The sequence below is a fragment of the Oncorhynchus keta genome, chromosome 4 (assembly GCF_023373465.1).
Source record: "Oncorhynchus keta strain PuntledgeMale-10-30-2019 chromosome 4, Oket_V2, whole genome shotgun sequence".
NCBI lineage: Eukaryota > Metazoa > Chordata > Actinopteri > Salmoniformes > Salmonidae > Oncorhynchus > Oncorhynchus keta.
This window is the reverse complement of record NC_068424.1, coordinates 56,395,975-56,418,811: the sequence shown is the minus strand read 5'-3', so window position 1 is coordinate 56,418,811 and position 22,837 is coordinate 56,395,975. Positions and strand designations below refer to the sequence as shown.

Sequence of the window (22,837 nt, the reverse complement as noted above, 5' to 3'; positions counted from 1 at the left end):
TATACAGGATTTGTATAGAGGCATTATGAAGGCTTTACTACATTCAAATTCAAAGTACTCATCATTCATCACGTATCAAGTGTTGCAACCTTGGCATGACCAGTGAACAATCTCAACTGGAGTCATGGACTGCTTATAACGAGGCCTAACTGACATCACTGCCCCTCACCTGAGGGAGAATTCAAGAATCATTGACATTGGCCACTCAACAGTATTTACTACACAGTAAATTGTTCACTAGTTACAGTATACAAGGTCAGCAGCAGGTATGTTGTCCTGGACATTCGAGGGATACCAAGGGAGCATATTAGGTCCATGTGTAAAAAATATGACTTTTTATGGAAATTTGAGTTAAATGATGGGTTCCTGGAATTCAATCAAAGTGAGTATCCCATCCCTCACTGAGTCAGATGTTGAAAGACCTCAGGCTTTCCCCATGTTCTGTCTCTGACTATAACCTGTATACATTTCCTATCAATTTAATGTCTTTGTATGTCTTTCTGGGAATGAGTCATAAGGGCAGAGTACGACTGGCAATCTGTGCACATGGAAGGATGACAGAGCACACACACACACACACACACACACACACACACACACACACACACACACACACACACACACACACACACACACACACACACACACACACACACACACACACACACACACACAGACAGATATGATCCAGAGGGCACTGGTTGGCTAGGGCACAGGGCCACAGCCAGGGTCTGCAGACGGACATTAGGCCAAGCCCAAGTTAAAATCCTGTTAGTTTGAGTTGGGAATCGGATTATCGTCGTTGAGAATCACTCGTCTGGCAACTAGGGTCTAATTTATGCCAATCAACGACAATTATTGAGGGGAAGGGAGCTCCTATTAGAGAACCTCATCCACTTAGTCTAATGAATGGGGAAGATTCAATCTCTGCTGTGGAGACGGAGCATTGGGGAGCTGCAGCTGGAGGCGATTGCTCCAGGCTGGAGAGCCAGTGCTGTTATTTATCAACAAGGGGGTGCTGTCAGGGCAAACATGAGCTGGGGAGAGGGCACTCTATGGCAGAGGCTAATGGCATATTTCTGTATTTCTCTGATAGAAATGTGTCACTCCCTAATCTATGGTCATTCATCAAAACAAATGAAAGATTATGAATTTGCTAACAAATTTCATAAACTAGGGATAGTTTTCTGCCCAAATCACACATGTCATTTAATACATTGAGGGATTGGCTTCTAGGGCCATCTAATGATGTGACTCAGACACCAAATGCAGAATTACAGTTCACATTCACCAAATGTAAAATTATAGCGTGTCAATGACTTTCTGTCACATCAGTTGCATTACATATTGAACACAGTAAATTGTTAGATTTTCTAAAAGGTAGATAGATATTTGTTATAAACTGTAGACGGGTATTGAAAGGGTTCAAATGCAGTCATGTATTTATGTGTAAATACTGCCCTCTAGTCTCAGAGTTGCAAATAGTAGGCTTGAAGCTCTTCACACAAAACAAGCACAAAGGTCCAATAATGCATTCAGTATCAGAAGAAAATCAATGACTTACTATGGCAAAATAAATGGTCCCTTTCTGTAATGAATGGCAAATGATAAAATCATATTGGCAGACACACAATCATATCCTGATCCCAGACAGGTTTGTGTTTTTGCATACTCAATTGTCATAGTCAAACTAAACATGTTTGGAATAAAAAATCCATAAGGAGTTGCCAAGAGAGTACAAACAGACTTGGCACCCCGGCAAACACAATCCCCTCATTTTGCAAGGATGCCACATTGGCCACCCATTTAATTAGCCCTCAGCTGGAATCTATGAATGGAGATGAGCATCAGTGTTTCCTGGGTCAAACATTTTTCCATGCTACTATATATATATATATTTTTTTTCCCCCTCATGCTGATACTACATAATAAATTCTAACGCAAATCCCAAGTGAGATATTTGGGAATATGGCCAAAAAATATGTAACGCCTGGCAAAAACGTTAAGTGCCCTAATTTGCATTCACCTTGGTTTCGGAATGTTTTGACACGACACTCAAGAAATAACCTATCAGTGACCTGCATCCTTTAAAATTTAAACTGCATTCATGCAGAATCTGCTGAGTGACTGACCCGCTAGCCGCACTTGACATTCAAGACAGCAGGTAACGTTAGGTGCTGTTTTTGAATTAGCTAGCTGGTTATCAGATAGTATAAAATGACTATTTTGGAAATGTTTGTCAATAGGTACCTAGCCAAGTAACTATTTAGCTACAGTAACATTAACTATATCCCCACTGCAATATTGTAATTATTCGCCTACCTCCTCATGCCTTTTGCACACATTGTATATAGACTCCCCTTTTTTTTCTACTGTGTTACTGACTTGTTAATTGTTTACTCCATGTGTAACTCTGTGTTGTCTGTTCACACTGCTATGCTTTATCTTGGCCAGGTCGCAGTTGCAAATGAGAACCTGTTCTCAACTAGCCTACCTGGTTAAATAAAGGTGAAATAAAAAATAAATAAAAAAAACGTGCAATAACTAGCTTCAGACAGTTCTACAAGATGTTGGCTAACTCGCTACATAGTTAACACACGTTTTAGCTATCAGCAAATTGAATTTGATTTTGACGACGTGCTAGCTAGGTAGATACCGTTTGTAAACGCAGAGACGCAGTAATATAACTAGCGTTAACTACACGACTAGCTACTGCATAGGCCGCGTTTACCTAATGACGACTGAGATCCGTCACGCGTAATTTCTAGTGATGTGCATAGGCCGCGTTTACCATTTAATTATTAATGACGACTTTGTAGAATTTAGATAATTTTGAATTTTGAGATCCGTCACGCGTAATTTCTAGTGATGTGCAGTTCAGGCATCGACTACTTGATTTGGCTAGTTTTTTTTTACCAGAAGGGCATCTTCTGAGGCTGCAGGCGCGTGGTGCTGCATGGAGCCACCGGCGATGGAGGGAATAACCTATTTGAGCTAAGACCACTACAACCTTCCGTTTTTTTGGATAGGCATATAAATCTAATTAAATTCATTTAATTATTAAAGTTAAAAAAACATATATTTTATTCCTGGTATGTTTCATTATAGATACTACTGGTTATGATTCATTATTCTTGGTAGATACTACTGGTTTTGATTGCAGATGGAGCCCAGCGAATGTGATGGTGCAATATTGAATTAGTCATATTTTGATAAGGTGGATGCATGGGGATGTCCACGTCACCCAGAGATATGCCCATGCTGTGGAGATACACCTAGCAGACTGAAACTTCACTGTTTTAGGCATAATACAGCTAATGCTGTCCAGACTTGCGCTGGCAAACAAATCCATTGCATTCGCTACCTAAATGTGAAGTAAACTCAACTGAGGAGTAATAGAGAATGTAGACTTTTAACTTGAAAACGTGCAGGATACCTCTTTCCTGTTTCCCTGACTTCAGTTTTTTTTTATATACTGTGTGATGCTTGAGTGATGGGCATTCGGGCTCTTTTCAGTGAGCCGGCTCCTTTGGCTCCCAAACGGCTCTTAAAAAAAAAAAAGTTGTATTTTTTCAAGTCAAACAGTTTGTGATAGTTTGACTATGATTGGTGTTAAAACAATTCTTATTAAATTAAATCATACTCAACCTTAACCACAATGTATTTCAAAATGCATTGGTTTGTTATGAAAAAGAATGCTATTAAACATTTGCATTTAAAGTATAACTTTTTTAATGTATATCAACAAAGTGCATATAAATGTAACAATTTGAAACGAACACAATCTGAACAGCATAATAGAATATTACACCATATCAAAGAAAAATAAATAACAATTTGCAAAACTGCAGCATTCCACTTAAAACATTAAACTGGTCCCTCTTTTCTCTCTCTTCTTTATTGCAATGTTATAACCAGCAGCACACAGCAATGCTGACCATGTTTTGCTTTTATGAGAGATTTGCATTCAGAAATGCAAGCTGCCTCACTTTCGAGGGCCTGATGTGGTGTCTTCTCTCAGTAATTATTTGTCCCGTTTTCGAGAAGGCCCTCTCAGAGGGAACGGATGTGGCCACTATGCAGAGTCTCCCTGTCATGACTTTAGATAGCCGTGGGTAGACAGAGGCCTTGTTCTTCCACCAGCTCAGAGGATCTGCAGATCTTTGGAGGAAAGGCTCCTTCTATTAGGATCGGACCTCCATTATGGCATCTGCTGAGCGATTCCTTCGTGCTGCATCCCGGGTTGCTCTCTCGTCAAACAGCAGACGTTTGTGGCACTACTGCTGGTGCTTCTGCTCCATCTGATCCCTATTCTTCCTGTTGCCCTGGTGCCTGAGCCAGCTGACTGCTGGGGCTGTCCCTCCCTGCTGCTGAGGTTATTCTTTGAAGAGCCTCATCAATCGTTCTGGCATCACTGAAGGCTAAATTCTTAAACCTGGGGTCAAGTGCAGCGGTTTCTGATAGCACGTGATTATATTCCATTCTGTGGAACTTTCTGTACATTGATGAACATAGGGTGTCCATCAACTCTGTCACATGTCCTGTTGTTACTTTGCTTCTCTCTGGCGGTTGGCTGTGATTCGCTGCAGACCCTTACACAGGAGTATCATTTTTGAGTCTGTCATATAGCTGAAAAGAGTGACCAGTAACTTATTAGTTCAGGTTCATGTTTTGTCTAGTGATACTACATTCTCATCTACTGCTCATTTACATATATAATACAGGATTAAATAATGATGTAGTAATAACTGCTTACCGTACCTCTCTCCACTGATCTCCACAGTGACCTGCTCAAAGGGTTCCAGGCCTCTGTACACCTCCTCATCCACCTCCCATTCCTCTTGGGTCAGAGCATCAACAGGTGCATTGACAATGGCCAGGGTAGAGATGATGGCATCCTTTGACTCAAGAAACAGCCTCAACATATAAAATGTTGAATTCCATCTTATATTGCAGTCTTGTTTAGGCCCATCTGGCATTGTGTAGACTTGAGTTTTTCAGCACCTACTGTGCTCCTGTGGAACTATTCCACAGCTGCTTTCACAGCTGCTTTCATTTTGTCCAGCTAGACATCGAAAAGTCTTCAATGAAGTGACATGTAACCGACATGTAAGAAGTGGTTACCCTTGATGTCCAGCAGTCAGTGGTAAGGCAAACTGCAGTAGCTTTCTGGACTCTTTCCCACACTGAAGCCTGTGTGCTCTCATACAGTTGTGGAATAAGTGATTTTGAAAGTGTTTTCCTGCTTGGAATTGTGTACATTGGATTTAGACTATTGCTCTAATTTCTAAAACCTCTGTCCTCCACGAGGGAAAATGGCTGGAAATCGGTGGCAATCATTTTAGCCAATTCAATATCAATTTGGCCTTGTTTTGCTACAGACATAGACTTTGGCATAAACTGGTCCATAGAAGACTGCGTTGCTGTGGGTTGCGGAGTAGGCCTACTTGACTGAGTGGATACATCTCGTGTGGAGGGGGTGGCTCTATCACTAGCAGGCCCGCTAGTTTCTCGACCCTCCGCTACAGCTAGCTTCACAGTTGGGTGCACAGATCGCATATGCTGGTGTAGGTTATGCGTAGAACAGGCTTTATATGAGATTTTGTTTTGGCAAATTCTAAACTGATCTAACATTGACTACATTATTCAAATGCATCCAAATGCTACTGTGCTTCCGACTCCTTTTCCAGCTGTTGTTTTCACAGCTGTCCTTCCTAGCTCTCCTCGGCTGCTAAGTGTGTGACTGAGTGAGTTGGCTCGGCCCTCCCTCACGCATCTTTGGTTCATTGGTTGACACTGCGTGTCTGATTGACAGGAACAACAGGTGAGACTTAGTCTGAGCAGACAGTCAGAACGAATGTGTGTGCTCTTGAGCATTTAGGCCTATATTTTATTTTTTCGTTCTTTGAATTAGTTAATTCTATTAATTTAAATCGTAATTTTTTTATAAATAGATTTGTCACTTCTGATATGCGAGCCGGCTCCCAACGTTCACCTACAAGAGCCGGCTCTTAGAGCCGACTCGTTCGCGAACGACCCATCACTCCTCACTTGCCGTATGGTGTACGTTTTTGTTTTAGTTTTGTTGGTGAGATGGAACTGCCAAAACTCTGAAAGGTATTATTGTACGTCATTGGTTCCTTCATGAACACCTCCCCTCTCAAGCATCCCATTGCCCCTTTGAGTCAAAAGGGAAATAAAAGTATTTTGAGTGTTTTAACTCCCGACTGCCGAACACCTGCGCTCGCCATCATTAACAGAACCAAATGACACTGTCTACCGGCCGTCTCCCACTAGTACAGCAGGCGGGAGGCTGGAGCGACACCGTGTGCTAGCTAGCTCCACTGTGCGATAGTTTGCTAGTTAGCTAGCTAGCACACTGTGTCGCCTCCGCCTGCTGTGTACTGGAGAAAACCATGCCCGACAGGCAGCGGCAAAGGACACTGTCTACTGGTGTTGCCCCCACCGCTAACTACTCAGGCACACAGTAGGTGGAAGGCGGGGGGCCATTGCTGTGTGCTATCTAGATAGCTAGATAGCTAGCACACGGTGTGGCTCCTGCCTGCTGTGTACTGGAGGCCTCCTTAGGACTAGCTGGCACACACTGTTCTTCGCTCGCACCTGCTGAACATCTGCCCTCACCGTTATTAACAGAACTGCAGGGAAACAGTGCCAGACAGGCTGGGGCGATGGACACTACCGGTGTGTAATTGATCATTCTGCAGGCAGCAATAACAGCATGGAGAAGGAAAAATACATATTTGCACGATGAAATGTAATGAATTCATTATTGAATGATGTGATGGAGACTAGAGGTCGACCAATTAATCGAAATGGCCAATTTTAATTAGGGCCGATTTCAAGTTTTCATAGCAATCGGTAATCGGCATTGTTGGACACCGATCATGGCCGATTACATTGCACTCCACGGGGAGACTGCATGGCAGGCTGACTACCTGTTATGCGAGTGCAGCAAGGAGCCAAGGTAAGATGCTAGATGGCACTAAACGTATCTTATAAACTATCTTAACATAATCACTAGTTAACTACACATGATTGATGATATTACTAGTTTATCTAGCTTGTCCTGCGTTGCATATAATCGATGCGGTGCCTGTTAATTTATCATTGAATCACAGCCTACTTCGCCAAACGGGTAATTTAACAAGCGCGTTCGCAAAAAAAGCACGGTCGTGCTCATGTGGTCATTTCTTTTAACTAGGTAAATTGTGTCACTTCTCTTGCAACAGAGTCAGGGTATATGCAACAGTTTGGGCCGTCCGGCTCGTTGTGAACTGTGTGAAGACCATTTCATCCTAACAAAGACCATTTCATCCTAACAAAGACAGCCAACTTCGCCAAACGGGGGATGATTTAACAAAAGAGCGTTTGCGAAAAAAGCACAATCGTTGCACGAATGTACCTAACCATAAACATCAATGCCTTTCTAAAAATCAAAACACAGAAGTATATTTTTTGAAGCCTGCATATTTAGTTAAAAGATATTCATGTTAGCAGGCAATATTAAACTATGGAAATTGTGTCACTTCTCATGCGTTCATTGCAGGCAGAGTCAGGGTATATGCAACAGTTTGGGCCGCCTGGCTCGTTGCGAATTAATTTGCCAGAATTGTACGTAATTATGACATAACATTGAAGGTTGTGCAATGTAACAGCAATATTTAGACCTATGGATGCCACCCGTTAGATAAAATACGTAACGGTTCTGTATTTCACTGAAAGAATAAACATTTTGTTTTCGAAATGATAGTTTCCGGATTTGACCATATTAATGACCTAAGGCTCGTATTTCTGTGTGTTATTATGTTATAAATAAGTCTATGATTTAATAGTGCAGTCTGACTGAGCGGTGGTAGGCAGCAGCAGGCTCGTAAGCATCCGTTCAAACAGTACTGTCCTGCATTTGCCAGCAGCTCTTCATTGTACTTCAAGCATTGCGCTGTTTATGACTTCTTCAAACCGATCAACTCCCGAGATTAGGCTGGCAATACTAAAGTACCTATTAGAACATCCAATAGTCAAAGGTATATGAAATACAAATGGTATACTGAAATACTCCTATAATAACTACAACCTGAAACTTCTTACCTGGGAATGTTGAAGACTCATGTTAAAAGGACCCACCAGCTTTCATATGTTCTGAGCAAGAAACTTAAACGTTAGATTTTTTACATGGCACATATTGCACTTTTGCTTTCTTCCCCAACACTTTATTTTAGCCTTATTTAAACCAAATTGAATGTTTATTCATTTATTTGAGACTAAGTTGATTTTTATTGATGTGTTATATTAAGTTAAAATAAGTGTTCATTCAGTACTGTTGTAATTGTCATTATTACAAATATATATACTGCTCAAAAAAATAAAGGGAACACTAAAATAACACATCCTAGATCTGAATGAATGAAATATTCTTATTAAATACTTTTTTCTTTACATAGTTGAATGTGCTGGCAACAAAATCACACAAATTATCAATGGAAATCAAATTTATCAACCCATGGATGTCTGGATTTGGAATCACACTCAAAATTAAAGTGGAAAACCACACTACAGGCTGATCCACCTTTGATGTAATGTCCTTAAAACAAGTCAAAATGAGGCTCAGTAGTGTGTGTGGCCTCCACGTGCCTGTATGACCTCCCTACAATGCCTGGGCATGCTCCTGATGAGGTGGTGGATGGTCTGAGGGATCTCCTCCCAGACCTGGACTAAAGCATCCGCCAACTCCTGGACAGTCTGGTGCAATGTGGCGTTGGTGGATGGAGTGAGACATGATGTCCCAGATGTGCTCAATTGGATTCAGGTCTGGGGAACGGGCGGGCCAGCCCATAGCATCAATGCCTTCCTCTTGCAGGAACTGCTGACACACTCCAGCCACATGAGGTCTAGCATTGTCTTGCATTAGGAGGAATCCAGGGCCAACCGCACCAGCATATGGTCTCACAAGGGGTCTGATGATTTCATCTCGGTACCTAATGGCAGTCAGGCTACCTCTGGCGAGCACATGGAGGGCTGTGTGGCTCCCCAAAGAAATGCCACCACACACCATGACTGACCCACCGCCAAACCGGTCATGCTGGCGGATGTTGCAGGCAGCAGAACGTTCTCCACGGCGTCTCCAGACTCTGTCACATCTGTCACATGTGCTCAGTGTGAACCTGCTTTCATCTGTGAAGAGCACAGGGCGCCTGTGGCGAATTTGCCAATCTTGGTGTTCTCTGGCAAATGCCAAACGTCCTGCACGGTGTTGGGCTATAAGCACAACCCCCACCTGTGGACGTCGGGCCCTCATACCACCCTCATGGAGTCTGTTTCTGACCGTTTGAGCAGACGCATGCACATTTGTGCCTGCTCGAGGTCATTTTGCAGGGCTCTGGCAGTGCTCCTCCTTGCACAAAGGCGGGGGTAGCTGTACTGCTGCTGGGTTGTTGCCCTCCTACGGCCTCCTCCACGTCTCCTGATGTAGCGCCTCCATGCTCTGGACACTACGCTGACAGACACAGCAAATCTTCTTGCCACAGCTCGCATTGATGTGTCATCCTGGATGAGCTGCACTACCTGAGCCACTTGTGTGGGTTGTAGACTCCGTCTCATGCTACTACTAGAGTGAAAGCTCCGCCAGCATTCAAAAGTGACCAAAACATCAGCCAGGAAGCATAGGAACTGAGAAGTGGTCTGTGGTCCCCACCTGCAGAACCAATCCTTTATTGGGGGTGTCTTGCTAAATGCCTATAATTACCACCTGTTGTCTATTCCATTTGTACAACAGCATGTGAAATTTATTGTCAATCAGTGTTGCTTCCTAAGTGGACAGTTTGATTTCACAGAAGTGTGATTGACTTGGAGTTACATTGTGTTGTTTAAGTGTTCCCTTTATTCTTTTGAGCAGTGTATGTATGTATGTGTGTGTGTGTGTGTGTGTGTGTGTGTGTGTGTGTGTGTGTGTGTGTGTGTAAATCGTCCGATTATAATCGGTATCTGCTTTTTTTTGGCCCTCCAATAATCGGTATCGGCGTTGAAAAATTGTAATCGGTTGACCTTTTAAAAAAAAAACTTTATTTGGACCTCTAATGGAGACAGCTTTGTAGACCTTAAACCTACAGTCTGCTCAACAAACAAACTTGAGAACAAATCATTTGGGGTGCTACAGTTTTGCAAAATATATTTTTGCTTATCGCCCGCATGGCAGTCAAGCAATGCATTCCAACTAGGTAGCTATTCTCTCTTTCCAACAACTTCAAAAATGTGTAAATACTGCCCTCTAGTGTCAGTTGCAATCACAATTCAATAATGAGCAAAAGAGCAGAGACTGGTATCCTGGCTACTGGAAGTTGGGCGAGGCCTGTTTGCAGTCCAGTGCAAAAACCTATGACCAACTTTGGGAAAATAACACACGGCTGCTATGTATGAATAACATGTTACTCTTTTTCTACAGTTTCCAAGATGGCTTGGACTCGAGGTGGATCATTTCGTGGTTCTAGGGGTGCCAGCTTTGCCCAAATCCTCAAGAAAAATATTTGTGCCCCACCTGGATTGGCAGTGGCATATGTGTCTCCGGCTGTCTCAGAAGTTAACAAAAACCTCTTTGACCCGGCATGCAACACCAATTGTAAGCTTAAGTAAATGTTGTGAAAGGGATGGGTCCGGTTGGTTTGTTCTTACGGTGGATGGGTCCTGTTGGTGTGAAAGGGATGGGTCCTGTGGGTTTCTGTGCTTTGTGAAGGTGAAAATGGCCACCCATCCCACTTTGGCACTAGCACCAGAAACTGATGTTTGGTTGTCTTGTTGTTCTGCCACAGGTGGTGGCATCAGATCGAAAAGCATTCCCCAAGAGTTGATTGACCGATACAAGCGGGGTGAGACCCACGCAGTGTCAGCTCTTTACCAGCTCTCTCAGGTTCTACAGTTCCAGGTTGAGTTAAAGGAAACGGTAACCACAGGTACGTCTCAAACCATGTCCTCCATTGATCCTCCATCCATAGCCTCTTATTCATGGCAGTGTATATACATGTTCAGTAATATGATGTGATGACCATGTCCAGGTAACATCCCAGGCTTCTACTTTGCCTTCTGTGTTGTGATTGACGGGGTGAAGTACAAGACTGGGATGGGGATCAATAAGAAGGAGGCCAGGGCCAGTGCAGCTCAGCTGGCCCTTGAGGACCTGCTGCCCACCTTGGATGGAGATTCTCTGCTTCCAGAGGCGTTGGGTGAATAGCTGTACCAACTAGTTTGATGAAATGTCTGTAATTGGAAATCGATTTTCAATTCAAATTCAATGTTTTAGGGAATGGTTTGTAAATGGACTGTCAATATAAGATAGTGTGTGGTTTCAGATGGCCCTCCTCCCTTGCCAGTGAAAGAGAGTCAGTCTACAGGCTCAGCGATCCATCCTAGAAGAACCATTTATGGCAAGTCATTTATTTTTTAATTATTCAGTTATTTTATTTATATTTTGTAGTTGTTGGAAAGCACATTGTTTGTCAAAGTTTCTTAAAACGATTAGATTTTGATCTGCAAACGATGACATGTTAGGGGTTGTTTCTGGACATTAAGCAGTGATGGTGTTTTTCCCCCTACTGTACCGCAGAGCGTCAGAACCCCATCAACGAGCATGTTCCCCAGGCAGTGAGAGAGCTGCTGAGTAAGCTGATGGACAGCTACCCCGAGGTCTCTGCCTGCAGGAGCACAGTGGCAGCATTTATCACTCAGTCACGTAATTAAGGAGGCACTGGGAGACACTCTTTTTCTATGTCTGGTTATTTATTGGCTACATTTAAATGTTATATACAGTACTGTGCAAAAGTTTTAGGCAGGTGTGAAAAAATAGACATGTTAATAGATTATATTTAGCAATCAACTAAATGCAAAGTGAGTGAACAAGGAAAATCAAAATTAAATCCATATTTGGTGTAACCACCATTTGCCTTCAAAACCGCATCAATTCTTCTAGGTACACTTGCACAAAGTCACAGATTTGTAGGCATATAGTCACGTGTATGATTAAACAATTATACCAAACAAATATTGATTTTTCTTATGTTCACTCACTTTGCATTTTGTTAATTGATAAATCTAAAGTACTACCATGTCTATTTTTGAAAGCATTCTTACTTTACAGCCTTTTTTCACACCTACCTTCAACTTTTGCACAGTACTGTACACACACAGTGTATTTGGAAAGTATTCAGACCCCTTGACTTTTCTACATTTTGTTACGTTACTTATTCTAAAATTGATTAGTTCCCCCACCATCACAATATCCCAGAATGACAAAGCAAAAACAGGTTTTTAGAAATGTATACAATTTTTTACAAAAAAACAAAACCTCAAAAATGTACATAAGTATTCAGACCCTTTACTCAGTACTTTGTTGAAGCACCTTTGGCAGCGATTACAGCCTAGAGTCTTCTTGGTTATGACGCTGCAAGCTTGGTACACTTGCATTTGGGGAGTTTCTCCCCTTCTTCTCTGCAGATCCTCTCACTCAAGCTCTGTCATGTTGGATGGGGAGTGTCGCTGCACAGTTCTTTTCAGGTCTCTCCAGAGATGTTCGATCGGGTTCAAGTCCAGCCTCTGGCTGGGCTACTCACGGACATTCAGAGACTTGTCCCAAAGCCACTCCTGCGTTGTCTTGCCTGTGTGCTTAGGGTTGTTGTCCTGTTGGAAGGTGAACCTTCGCCCCAGTCTAAGGACCTCTCTCTGTACTTTGCTTCGTTCATCTTTCCCTCAATTCTGACTGGTCTCCTGGTCCCTGCCACTGTCAAACATCGCCACAGCATGATCCTGCCACCACTGTGCTTCACCGTAGGGATGATGCCAGGTTTCTTCCAGACATGACGCTTGGCATCAGACCAAAGAGTTCAATCTTGGTTTCATCAGACCAGAGAATCTTGTTTCTCATGGTCTGAAAGTCTTTAGGTGCCTTTTGGAAAACTCTAGCGGGCTGTCGTGCCTTTTACTGAGGAGCGCCTTTTGTCTGGCCACTCTACCATAAAGGCCTGCTTGGTGGAGTGCTGCAGAGATGGTTGTCCTTCTGGAAGGTTTTCCCATCTCCACAGAGGAACTCTGGAGCTCTGTAAGAGTGACCATCGGGTTCTTGGTCACTTCCCTGACCAAGGCCCTTCTCCCCCGATTTCTCAGTTTGTCTGGACGGCCAGCTCTGGGAAGATTGTTGGTGGTTTAACACATCTTCCATTTAAGAGTGATGGAGGCCACTGTTATTGGGTACTTTCAATGCTGCAGACATTTTTTGGTACCCTTTTCCTCGACACAATCCTGTCTCGGCGCTCTACAGACAATTTCTTCGACCTTATGGCTTAGTTTTTGCTCTGACATGCACTGTCAACATTGGGATCTTATATAGACAGTTGTGTGTCTTTCCAAATCATGTCCAATCAAATGAATTTACCACAGGTGCCTCCAATAAAGTTGTATTAACATCTCAAGGATGATAAATGGAAACAGGATTCGACTGAGCACAATTTCGAATACTTATGTAAATAAGGGTCTAAATGCTTATGCACAATTTATTTTTTATTGTATTTTTTACTTCATGGATTTTTTCCCCCAATTTTAGCCGAAAATAAACTACCCAAATCTTCCTGCATGAAGCAAGGATATGCATATTCTTGGTACCATTTGAAAGGAAACACTTTGAAGTTTGTGGAAATGTGAAAGGAATATAACAAAATAGATCTGTTAAAAGATAATACAAAGTAAAAGCCAACGTTTTTTTTGTACAATCTTTGAAATGCAAGAGAAAGGCTATAATGTATTATTCCAGCCCAGGCACAATTTTGATTTTGGGCCACTAGGTGGCAGCAGTGTATATGCAAAGTTGTAGACTGATCTAATGAACCATTGCATTTCTGTGAGATTTTCTATCAAGACTGCCTAAATGTGCCTAATTTGTTTAGTAATAACTTTTCATGTTCAAAACTTTGCAGTCTCCTCAAATAATAGCATGGCGTCTTTTCACTGTAATATCTACTGTAGTAGATAGTATAGTTAGATGAAGAATTGAAGTTTTCTGCCAACATCAGACATGTCTATGTCCTGGGAAATGTTCTTGTTACTTACAACCTCATGCTAATCGCATTAGCCTACGTTAGCTCAACCGTCCCGCAGGGGACCCACCGATCCTGAAGACGTTTTAAGAAAAAAACATTTTATTTTGCTTTTTTATTATAGGATATTGTGTGTGTAGATTTCTGAGGATTTTTATTTTATTTAATCCAATTTTGAACAAGGCTCTAACGTAACAAAATGTGGGAGAAGTCAAGGGGTCCGAATACTTTCTGAAGGCACGTTTGAATTATATAAGATACATTTTAAGTTGCTATTATGAATGTTACCGGTAAATGTGTTCTCTGTGCGTGGCTCATGAACATCCATCTAGCCAGTGGATGTGAAGTGGTGGCCATTGGAACAGGGAATTACAACACTAAGGAGAGCGCTACACCAAATGGACGGGTTCTTCACGACTCCCATGCAGTTGTAACAGCAAGGAGATCACTGATGCGGTACATTTATCTCAATCAGTGTATTAATGAATGTGAAAAAATATCCCTTCAAAACACCCTTTTTTCTTTCTATCCACGGAAGCAAAGATGGTTGTGAGAAAGTTTACATTGATCTTATGTGGTTCCTGTTGTATTTCCTGGAACTTTTTCATGCCCTGAGAACACTGCTTAGATCATGTCATTTACAACATCGTAAGTCAGTCAAGGGCAATTACAAATGAACCTGACAAAGCTGGTTATATGTTTTCCAACCCCTCTCACTACAACCCAGCGATATTCAATAACAGTTCATTCATTCATTCATTCATTCATTCATTCACTGCCTCCTACAATGTTCTCCCTATAAACTTTAGAGCACCAACATTTCATACAAACATTCCCTTATTTCACATTACTTTCAGGGTACCAAATAAGCATTAGTTTGTAGTAGTTATATCTGTATAATCATGTTTTATTTGCAGTTATCTGTACAGGCACCTGTTGCTGTTCTTTAGTAAGAATCGCAGCCTTGAGGAGAAGTCCATGTTCCAGCAGGACAAGAACACCAAGCTCCTCAGTCTGAAGAGCAACATCACGCTCCACCTGTACATGAACCAGATGCCCAAAGGAGCCGCCCAGATCCCATCCAATCTGTTAGTGACTGGCAACTCTAAAACTCCTTATGCCCCACCAGTACTCAGCTAATAGCCAAGTTGATATTTTCCAGCCTGTCTGTCCCTTCAGCCTTGATCTTTTTCTCCCCTCAGGCGCCTGAACCCCCTCTCCATCTCAGCCTGGGAGGTGAACAACCAGATCAGCCTGCACGTGACGGTGGAGGGCAAGGTGTTCTCAGTCTTCTCCCCCACCTTCGACCAGGCCGCCTCCAGGGTGGTTAGCATGTCGGCCAGTGACAAGATCACCCAGTGGCAGGTGCTGGGTTTCCAGGGAGCCCTGCTCAGTCACTTCACTGAGCCCATTTACGTCAGCAGCATCCTTGTAGGCAAGTCCCTCAATCATAGGTTACACCTCAATAGTCTGAAAAGCAGTGTTTCTCAACTCCAGTCGTATGTAGCCCAGTGGACAGCACGTTTGTGTTCTATCTCTGCACTAACACACCTGATTTAACGCATCAACTGATCAGGTCATCGAGCACGTAAGTTGTATCAGGTGATGTAGTGCTGGATTGGAACAAAAATTCTCATTCTCTCCTAGTCTTTCCTTCTGGGCTGATTCCAAAGAATAGATTTCTTTCAAATGGTGTAGAATGAAGGCGAGTGCTTCTGCCATCGTCCTCATCCTCAAATGCAGGCGACGTGAGCTGCTGTGACGTGCGGGGCATGGAGATTGCGGTGAACCAGCGTGTGGACGGCATCACCCCCCGCCTACCCATGTACTACTGCGTGTACCGGCCCCACATCAGCCTGGTGCCCACGGCGTGCCCTGAGGGTGGCGCAAACACCAACGCCCAGTGGAGCCACGGCATCAACTGGAGCCAGGGGGACGTCTCCCTGGAGGTGGTGGACGGCCTGGAGGGCAAGACGGTGGAGGCGTAAGAATATTTCATAGTCAGACTTTCCCCAAATGTTCTGAAATAAAATGCACTTCATGACATGAATTAGGCCCCATTCTTGCTTGAAAACCCAGGGAATCTACAGGTGATCTGTTGGCTGATTCTTCACAACTGCCATGTTGATTTGTGTGTCAGGTCTCCGTTTAAGAGCGGCCCTGCCCTGGCCAGTCGCCTGTGTAAAGCAGCCATGCTGAGTCGCTTCAACCTGGTGGCCCAGGAGGCTTCAAGACGGGACCTGCTAGCTACAGTGTCCTACAGAGAGGCCAAGGTAATAAAAACGCTCCTCTCGTCTCCCCCACCACGGTTGGGCTCCATTCAATTTGAATTCATGCCCCGCCCACTAGCTCCACTAGGAAACCATGAGTGGGTGTGGGACAGGATCAATTACAAACCTTCTCAGATGTTACCTTTCACAAACGTGTGATGTCTCCTGTCCCATTGTTTAGCATTAATAACCCATGTCCCATTAATGGGTTTTCTAGATGATGGCCAAGCCCTACCAGGAGGCCAAGAGTGTGCTGAGGTCCTACTTAGCGCAACAAGGCTACGGCTCCTGGGTGGCCAAGCCTCCAGTGAGCGATCACTTCAGCATGTGAGAGGACCCCAGCGTGACTCTTCACTAAAAAATACATTTGTGAAACTTCTCCACCTACACTTGAACAGAAAACGACATCAAAAAGCAAACCTCAGCAGGACAAATGGGAGCATAAAATAATAGGCTGACATGATGCCCTTAAACTGCAAGTTCATCTTCCATAGCCTGTGAAGTTAAGATTATTATGAAAAATGGTTCATGAGATTTTTATTTGTTTAATGTGTTATTTTTTTTTAGGTGTGTCACAATTTGTTAGAAGGCAGAAAAAACACGTTTCTGAAAAAGTTTTTCTCATAGATTTTTAATGTTCTATTTAGTTCTGTGGTCACATTGTTGTGCATTATGCTTTGAGAAAAGACATTGAATATAAATAAACCTCTCAAATGATAAAGGTTTGGCAATAATATCAGTAGATTTAATTGATTGTGTGCTTTTTGACAAAGAACTATGCCATTCAAAGTTGAAGGTAAGACTTTCTCTGTAATACAGCCAAGATATTGTATGAACTAGTCCAGTCAACTCTTGTGGCTGACGGGAATTCATGCAATGATCTTCATTATGCATGCAACCAGAGCAATTCAAAACATGATTGAATTTAGGCTAAGGATCTGCAATGCATTTAAATCAATCATCCAACGTGCTCTCATCAGGAGTTTGCATGCACCTTGACATTGCACATGAGAACAAGTCAATTGCATACCAATGTATTATCAGTTTGTAGGAAGTCATGTTGTGTGTCAGAGGTCCGTAGTTGTGATTTTGCCTTGCATTGATACCGCCAGTGGTTTCACAAGCTGATCCCACCATCTAAGAACGAGCACGGTCTTTACTATAAACACACACACACACAGGAAATGCTATGGTTTCCTGTGCAGGCGACGCAGCATATCATATCACTCGTTTTAATGTTTACACAGCCCCATTTTGTTGTATTAACCTGGCTTCTTTTTACTTCCTTGTATACAGGAAGTCTCCCATGCATTAAGGGACCCGACGCTCCAGGACGACGCTCCAGGATCAAACACCTGAATAGTATGTATGAACCACTCTAGATCTGCTGTTTGTGGCATGCCTGGATGGGTTATCATGTAAAGCCTGGTATTTATGCAAATATGCTGCAAGGCTGGATGCAAAATTGTTCATAGTGAAGGTGTCACTGTAGTGACATGAATGGAACACATTGATATTGAAACTGTCTTGATTACGAGCCTTGGACGCTGATGTCCGCTCAGACGTACATTGTCATTGTTTATCTGAATTACATGTTAAACATTCATTGACGAGTGACTGCTGTCAAGGCTTGGTTTGGATGCATGGAATTGTCCTTTCATGTCGAGCTAGTATATAGAAGATACTGTGGTGTATGAGGCATTTGGTTATTGACGTATTCAAGTCAAGGCGGTTGTCCAAACGGGGATGGCCGAAAACTCTGCTGGTACACAAGGGGTTGGCCAGAGTGGGTCATTATCTGATTCTTAAATCACCGACTCCCAAATAACTGATCCAGATCCTTGTTATCAGAAGGTGTGTGAATCATATAACTGGAATAGTAATGAATAGGATCTCTGTGATTAAAGTGCTTGGCACAGCAGCCCCGTTGAAATAGTAGATGCAGAGATAAACAGGATATCCAGTTCTCTTGATGTGGTCGCACACTGCTTTTTAGGCCTACCTCTCATTTGGGTAAGCTAGATTTAGGTCATACAGCCCGTGTTTAGAATAGTCATGTTTGAGGCACAATGTTAAGAACTTGATCCTGGAAAACGTTTCCTGTTCACATAAGATGGGTGGGTGGCCCGACGCATACGAAGGGAAGGATTGGCAGTAGAATAAAGTCAACCCGCAGATGCGTTTGTGTGCTTGTAGCCTTTTGAGTGGTTTACACATTACTGGAAGGCAGCTACTTGGGCTATGTTTTAGAACAGCAAAATGACTGTTTCAACCCTTCTAAGATTCCAATGTGTTTAAGGAGCTTCAACACATTGCATTAGCTACATCATATTCATACTCCTGGTGATGTCAATGGGTTTTCTTTTAGGCCAGGTGCAGGAGACCGGCCCACCGTAAACATGAATCACTACATTACCCGAGCTTGAGGTTAGAATGTCATTTACATTTACTACCATTTTGTGGATGAGGACGAGCTCATTTTCCATCCATGGACTTTAATTGTTTATTGCCCTATAACTGAGAAGGGAATTCCCCCTCCTACAGAGGTCACCTATAGGAACCCACCTCCTAAGTTGGCCTGCCATTCACTCTCGATTTTAGCATAGACCCGGCAAAAATTTGTTCAAACCACAGTATGACTTACCATAGTACACAGTCAGATATTGTGATATTCCATTGAAACATACAGTAGGAGACGGAAGGAAGCTCAGTAGATATGCATTTAGATGCAGCTGAGAGCCCCACACCTCCAAACTATCCCCACATGGGCCGATAACCAATTTATACTTGTACAATGAAGTGGTCCCACGAGCTGCGAACGTAGGAGCCCACCTAAGTCTAGGCAAAGAGGATTCCAGATTCGGGCAAAAGGGCATTCGACTCTTGGTCTTACTAAGCCAAACTCTAATTCACATATAATTAACGATAAAACAAATCAATTTAAAGGCATCTTATTTGCTACATTTAGTGTTAGCAATGTTTAACCCTAAAAAACCAAGTACATTAATTTAAAATACTTTTAATTGCAAATGTATTATCAAGGTTATAGGAACAGTCCATGTGTAGAAATCAAAATATAATAAATATGTAATAAATACATAAATAAATAACTTAATTAGAGCTTTTTAGAAGCTTAAATACATTATAGTTAACAGACATTGAGAACTCAAACACTTGCATTCAGAGCAGTTCAGGCACAGTATATGGATATCACATCATTAAACAGAACCTACAGTAGCCCCTTCCTTCATTATGTAGGGCTTTCATACCAGGTTAAGGACATCCAGTTAGACATATAAATATATATATATATATATATATATTTTAAAAGCTGGTGTTACACAATGTTACACAAATTGTTAAGAGATAATATATAGTATCAGTGCAATGACATAATATATAGTATCAGTGCAATGACAATCTACTTCCTGTGACCCCATCCTCCCACCATGCAACTGGGAGCTAGAACCTATTTTATCATGGGGACCGTTGGGCAGATAGAGCTTTAGCTAAACTGATCATATTCTCCATGAACTCCTTACAAGACTTTTTGTACAGCGGGTTCTCACGGCTGCATTCTGACGAGTCCGTTCTCTGAGGAGATAAGGTATGATTTAGTCTAACGCCATGTAAAGTGGTACACCAACTTATATGAGCCGACCTGTTTACTAAGAAAATATATCTATATCTATTTTTTTGAAGTGGCAAGACGTTTAGGGAAAGTAATAAGACTTACGATATCATCAGATGTCTTTTGTAGGACCGTCAAAAGCCTGTTGATATGATGCTGCAGATTTCTGTTGTCATTGAGGTGGTTCAGTTGTTGAATAGAACAGGCCAGTGCTCCAGCAATGCTTTTCTGCAACCGAGAGAAAGAGACGTAACTGTTTGCCCTGGGGCTCTTTGATTTTGTGACATGGAAAAAGAGGCTGTGGATTAGTTGTGGTGAATTGCACGGCCAAGACGGGAGTGGGTTTTAGTTGATCAAAGTGCTATTTGAAATGAGTTGAACCACCGTCTGCAACCTTGCTGTGTTTCCTGTACTAGTGGTCTTCTATGAACTGTCGAAGCAGAAATAATGCTTCAGCAAGTCAGAAACCCAGCTAGGGCTAGAGGCTACATGTGAGTGGAAAGGTTAAGGGCTACTGTGTTGTACATTTGCAGATATCAGTTGTTGAACATGTTTAGTTAGCCTTACCTCTACATCCGCTGGAGACGGAGCATAGAAGAATGTATCTTCTTCTGGCTACAGAACAATATGGAAAAAGAGAAATGTTAGTTGATCACAGAAATACATTAAAATGATTTGAACACCTCTTATGTCATGAAGGGACTTACACATGTAATATTTATTTGTAGTCGTTCGATTCCTTTTGCAATTTTCAAGAAATTGGTAGCCGGGCTTCCTTGAAGACCAACTGAGAGAGAAAGCATCAAAAAGGCAATCCTGAATATGTTTTCCATGATAATCTGAAGGTCTTGTAGGCAGAGTCCTGTGAGGTGTATACGAAGGGAGGTCTGGAGTCTGTAAATGTTTGTCATCTTAGATTGTTAGCAGTCTTTTATATACCCTGCTGTGTGGAAAATCAAAGGGCGGGTTGAATTTATTGCTCTAGATATTACCACATGCAAGCAGCTATATTTTTCCTCTTGATGACTGTTGGGATTTTTTCTTTGCATAGTTGTTACAAGGTGGTAAAATCCCCTTGGTGACATATAGTGGCACAGCATTAGACTGTACACAGTAGATAGACTTTTCAATTTGTGGTGGTGAGGGGTGATTCTTGAGCTGACGTGTGGGTTTACTAACGTGTCATCTGGAGTTTGTGGTCGTTGGTCAGTTCTGAGCATCACTTACAAAAGATTTTTTCTCCAAGGAAAGGGAGATACCTCTAAATATCAAATGTGTTGCTTTGTCCATAGCGACCTTAAAATATTCCCATCTCTGGTTAAGATGTGCCAGTTGAAAAGCCATTACAAAGAAACTACAACACAATTGTGCATGCAGAGAGCCACATTTTTCTGCAAAGTTGCTTCAGGATCAGTAGCTATTATTTTCCCCTCAACATGTGATCAGTTAATTATGTTGCTGCCAACGTGTGATCACTTGTTGATCACGCGGCAGGTAGCCTAGTAGCATTGGACTAGTAACCGAAAGGTTGCAAGGTCAAATCCCCGAGCTGAAAAGGTACACATCTGTCGTTCTGTCCTTGAACAAGGCAGTTAACCCACTAGGCCGTCATTGAAAATAAGAATTTGTTCTTAACTGACTTGCCTAGTTCAATAAAGGTGTAAAAAAAAATGTGGTGATCAGTTAATTATGTTGCAGCCAACATGATGATTGCTGTCTCCACTCTAAGCTTCTATCAGATTTTCTTTGGTATGATGTCAAGATTATCTGTGATTGCATGATCTCTCTTGTCTTTCTCTGTGTCTCTGGCTGTGTGTCTCTGGCTCTCGCTGTGTCTCTGGCTCTCGCTGTGTCTCTGGCTCTCGCTGTGTCTCTGGCTCTCGCTGTGTCTCTGGCTCTCGCTGTGTCTCTGGCTCTCGCTGTGTCTCTGGCTCTCGCTGTGTCTCTGGCTCTCGCTGTGTCTCTGGCTCTCGCTGTGTCTCTGGCTCTCGCTGTGTCTCTGGCTCTCGCTGTGTCTCTGGCTCTCGCTGTGTCTCTGGCTCTCGCTGTGTCTCTGGCTCTCGCTGTGTCTCTGGCTCTCGCTGTGTCTCTGGCTCTCGCTGTGTCTCGGGCTCTCGCTGTGTCTCGGGCTCTCGCTGTGTCTCGGGCTCTCGCTGTGTCTCTGGCTCTCGTCTGGGTCTCTGGCTCTCGCTGGTCTCTGGCTCTCGCTGGGTCTCTGGCTCTCGCTGGGTCTCTGGCTCTCGCTGTGTCTCTGGATCTCGCTGTGTCTCGGGCTCTCGCTGTGTCTCTGTGGGCTCTCGCTGTGTCTCTGGCTCTCGCTGTGTCTGGGTCGCTGTGTCTGGCTCTCGCTGGGTCTCGCTGGCTCTCGCTGGGTCTCTGGCTCTCGCTGTGTCTCTGGCTCTCGCTGTGTCTCGGGCTGTGTCTGGCTCTCGCTGTGTCTCTGGCTCTCGCTGTGTCTCGGGCTCTCGCTGTGTCTCGGGCTCTCGCTGTGTCTCTGGCTCTCGCTGTGTCTCTGGCTCTCGCTGTGTCTCTGGCTCTCGCTGTGTCTCGGGCTCTCGCTGTGTCTCGGTCTGTGTCCGCTGCTGTCTCGGGCTCTCGCTGTGTCTCTGGCTCTCGCTGTGTCTCTCTGGCTCTCGCTGTGTCTCTCTCTGTGTCTCGCTGTGTCTCGCTGTGTCTCTCTCGCTGTGTCTCTCTCTCGCTGTGTCTCGGGCTCTCGCTGTGTCTCTGGCTCGCTGTGTCTCTGGCTCTCGCTGTGTCTCTGGCTCTCGCTGTCTCTGTCTCTGTGTCTCGGGCTCTCGCTGTGTCTGGCTCTCGCTGTGTCTCTCTCTCGCTGTGTCTCTCTC

The 22,837-nt window shown here is 43.3% G+C and overlaps 1 protein-coding gene across 6 annotated transcripts in view; it reads left to right on the top strand.

Annotated features, from left to right (window-relative positions):
* Positions 1 to 2,042: 2,042 nt before the first annotated feature.
* Positions 2,043 to 22,837, top strand: part of adad1 (adenosine deaminase domain containing 1 (testis-specific)) — a 36,925-nt gene continuing 16,130 nt past the window's right edge. For 2 of the 6 annotated variants that reach the window (XM_052510804.1, XM_052510808.1), the window contains exons 1-13: positions 5,679 to 5,824; positions 10,460 to 10,633; positions 10,824 to 10,964; positions 11,067 to 11,234; positions 11,361 to 11,435; positions 11,615 to 11,740; positions 14,426 to 14,549; positions 15,011 to 15,181; positions 15,296 to 15,528; positions 15,837 to 16,077; positions 16,234 to 16,366; positions 16,581 to 16,690; positions 17,660 to 17,725. In XM_052510804.1, coding sequence (XP_052366764.1) covers positions 10,468 to 10,633; positions 10,824 to 10,964; positions 11,067 to 11,234; positions 11,361 to 11,435; positions 11,615 to 11,740; positions 14,426 to 14,549; positions 15,011 to 15,181; positions 15,296 to 15,528; positions 15,837 to 16,077; positions 16,234 to 16,366; positions 16,581 to 16,690; positions 17,660 to 17,678 — 1,707 coding nt within the window. In that variant the 5' untranslated portion in view covers positions 5,679 to 5,824; positions 10,460 to 10,467 and the 3' untranslated portion in view covers positions 17,679 to 17,725. Of the gene's footprint in view, positions 2,165 to 5,678; positions 5,825 to 5,862; positions 6,118 to 10,459; positions 10,634 to 10,823; positions 10,965 to 11,066; positions 11,235 to 11,360; positions 11,436 to 11,614; positions 11,741 to 14,425; positions 14,550 to 15,010; positions 15,182 to 15,295; positions 15,529 to 15,836; positions 16,078 to 16,233; positions 16,367 to 16,580; positions 16,691 to 17,659; positions 17,726 to 22,837 lie in introns of those variants that run through there. The other 4 variants (XM_035766032.2, XM_052510821.1, XM_052510811.1 and 1 more) reach the window with 4 other exon arrangements.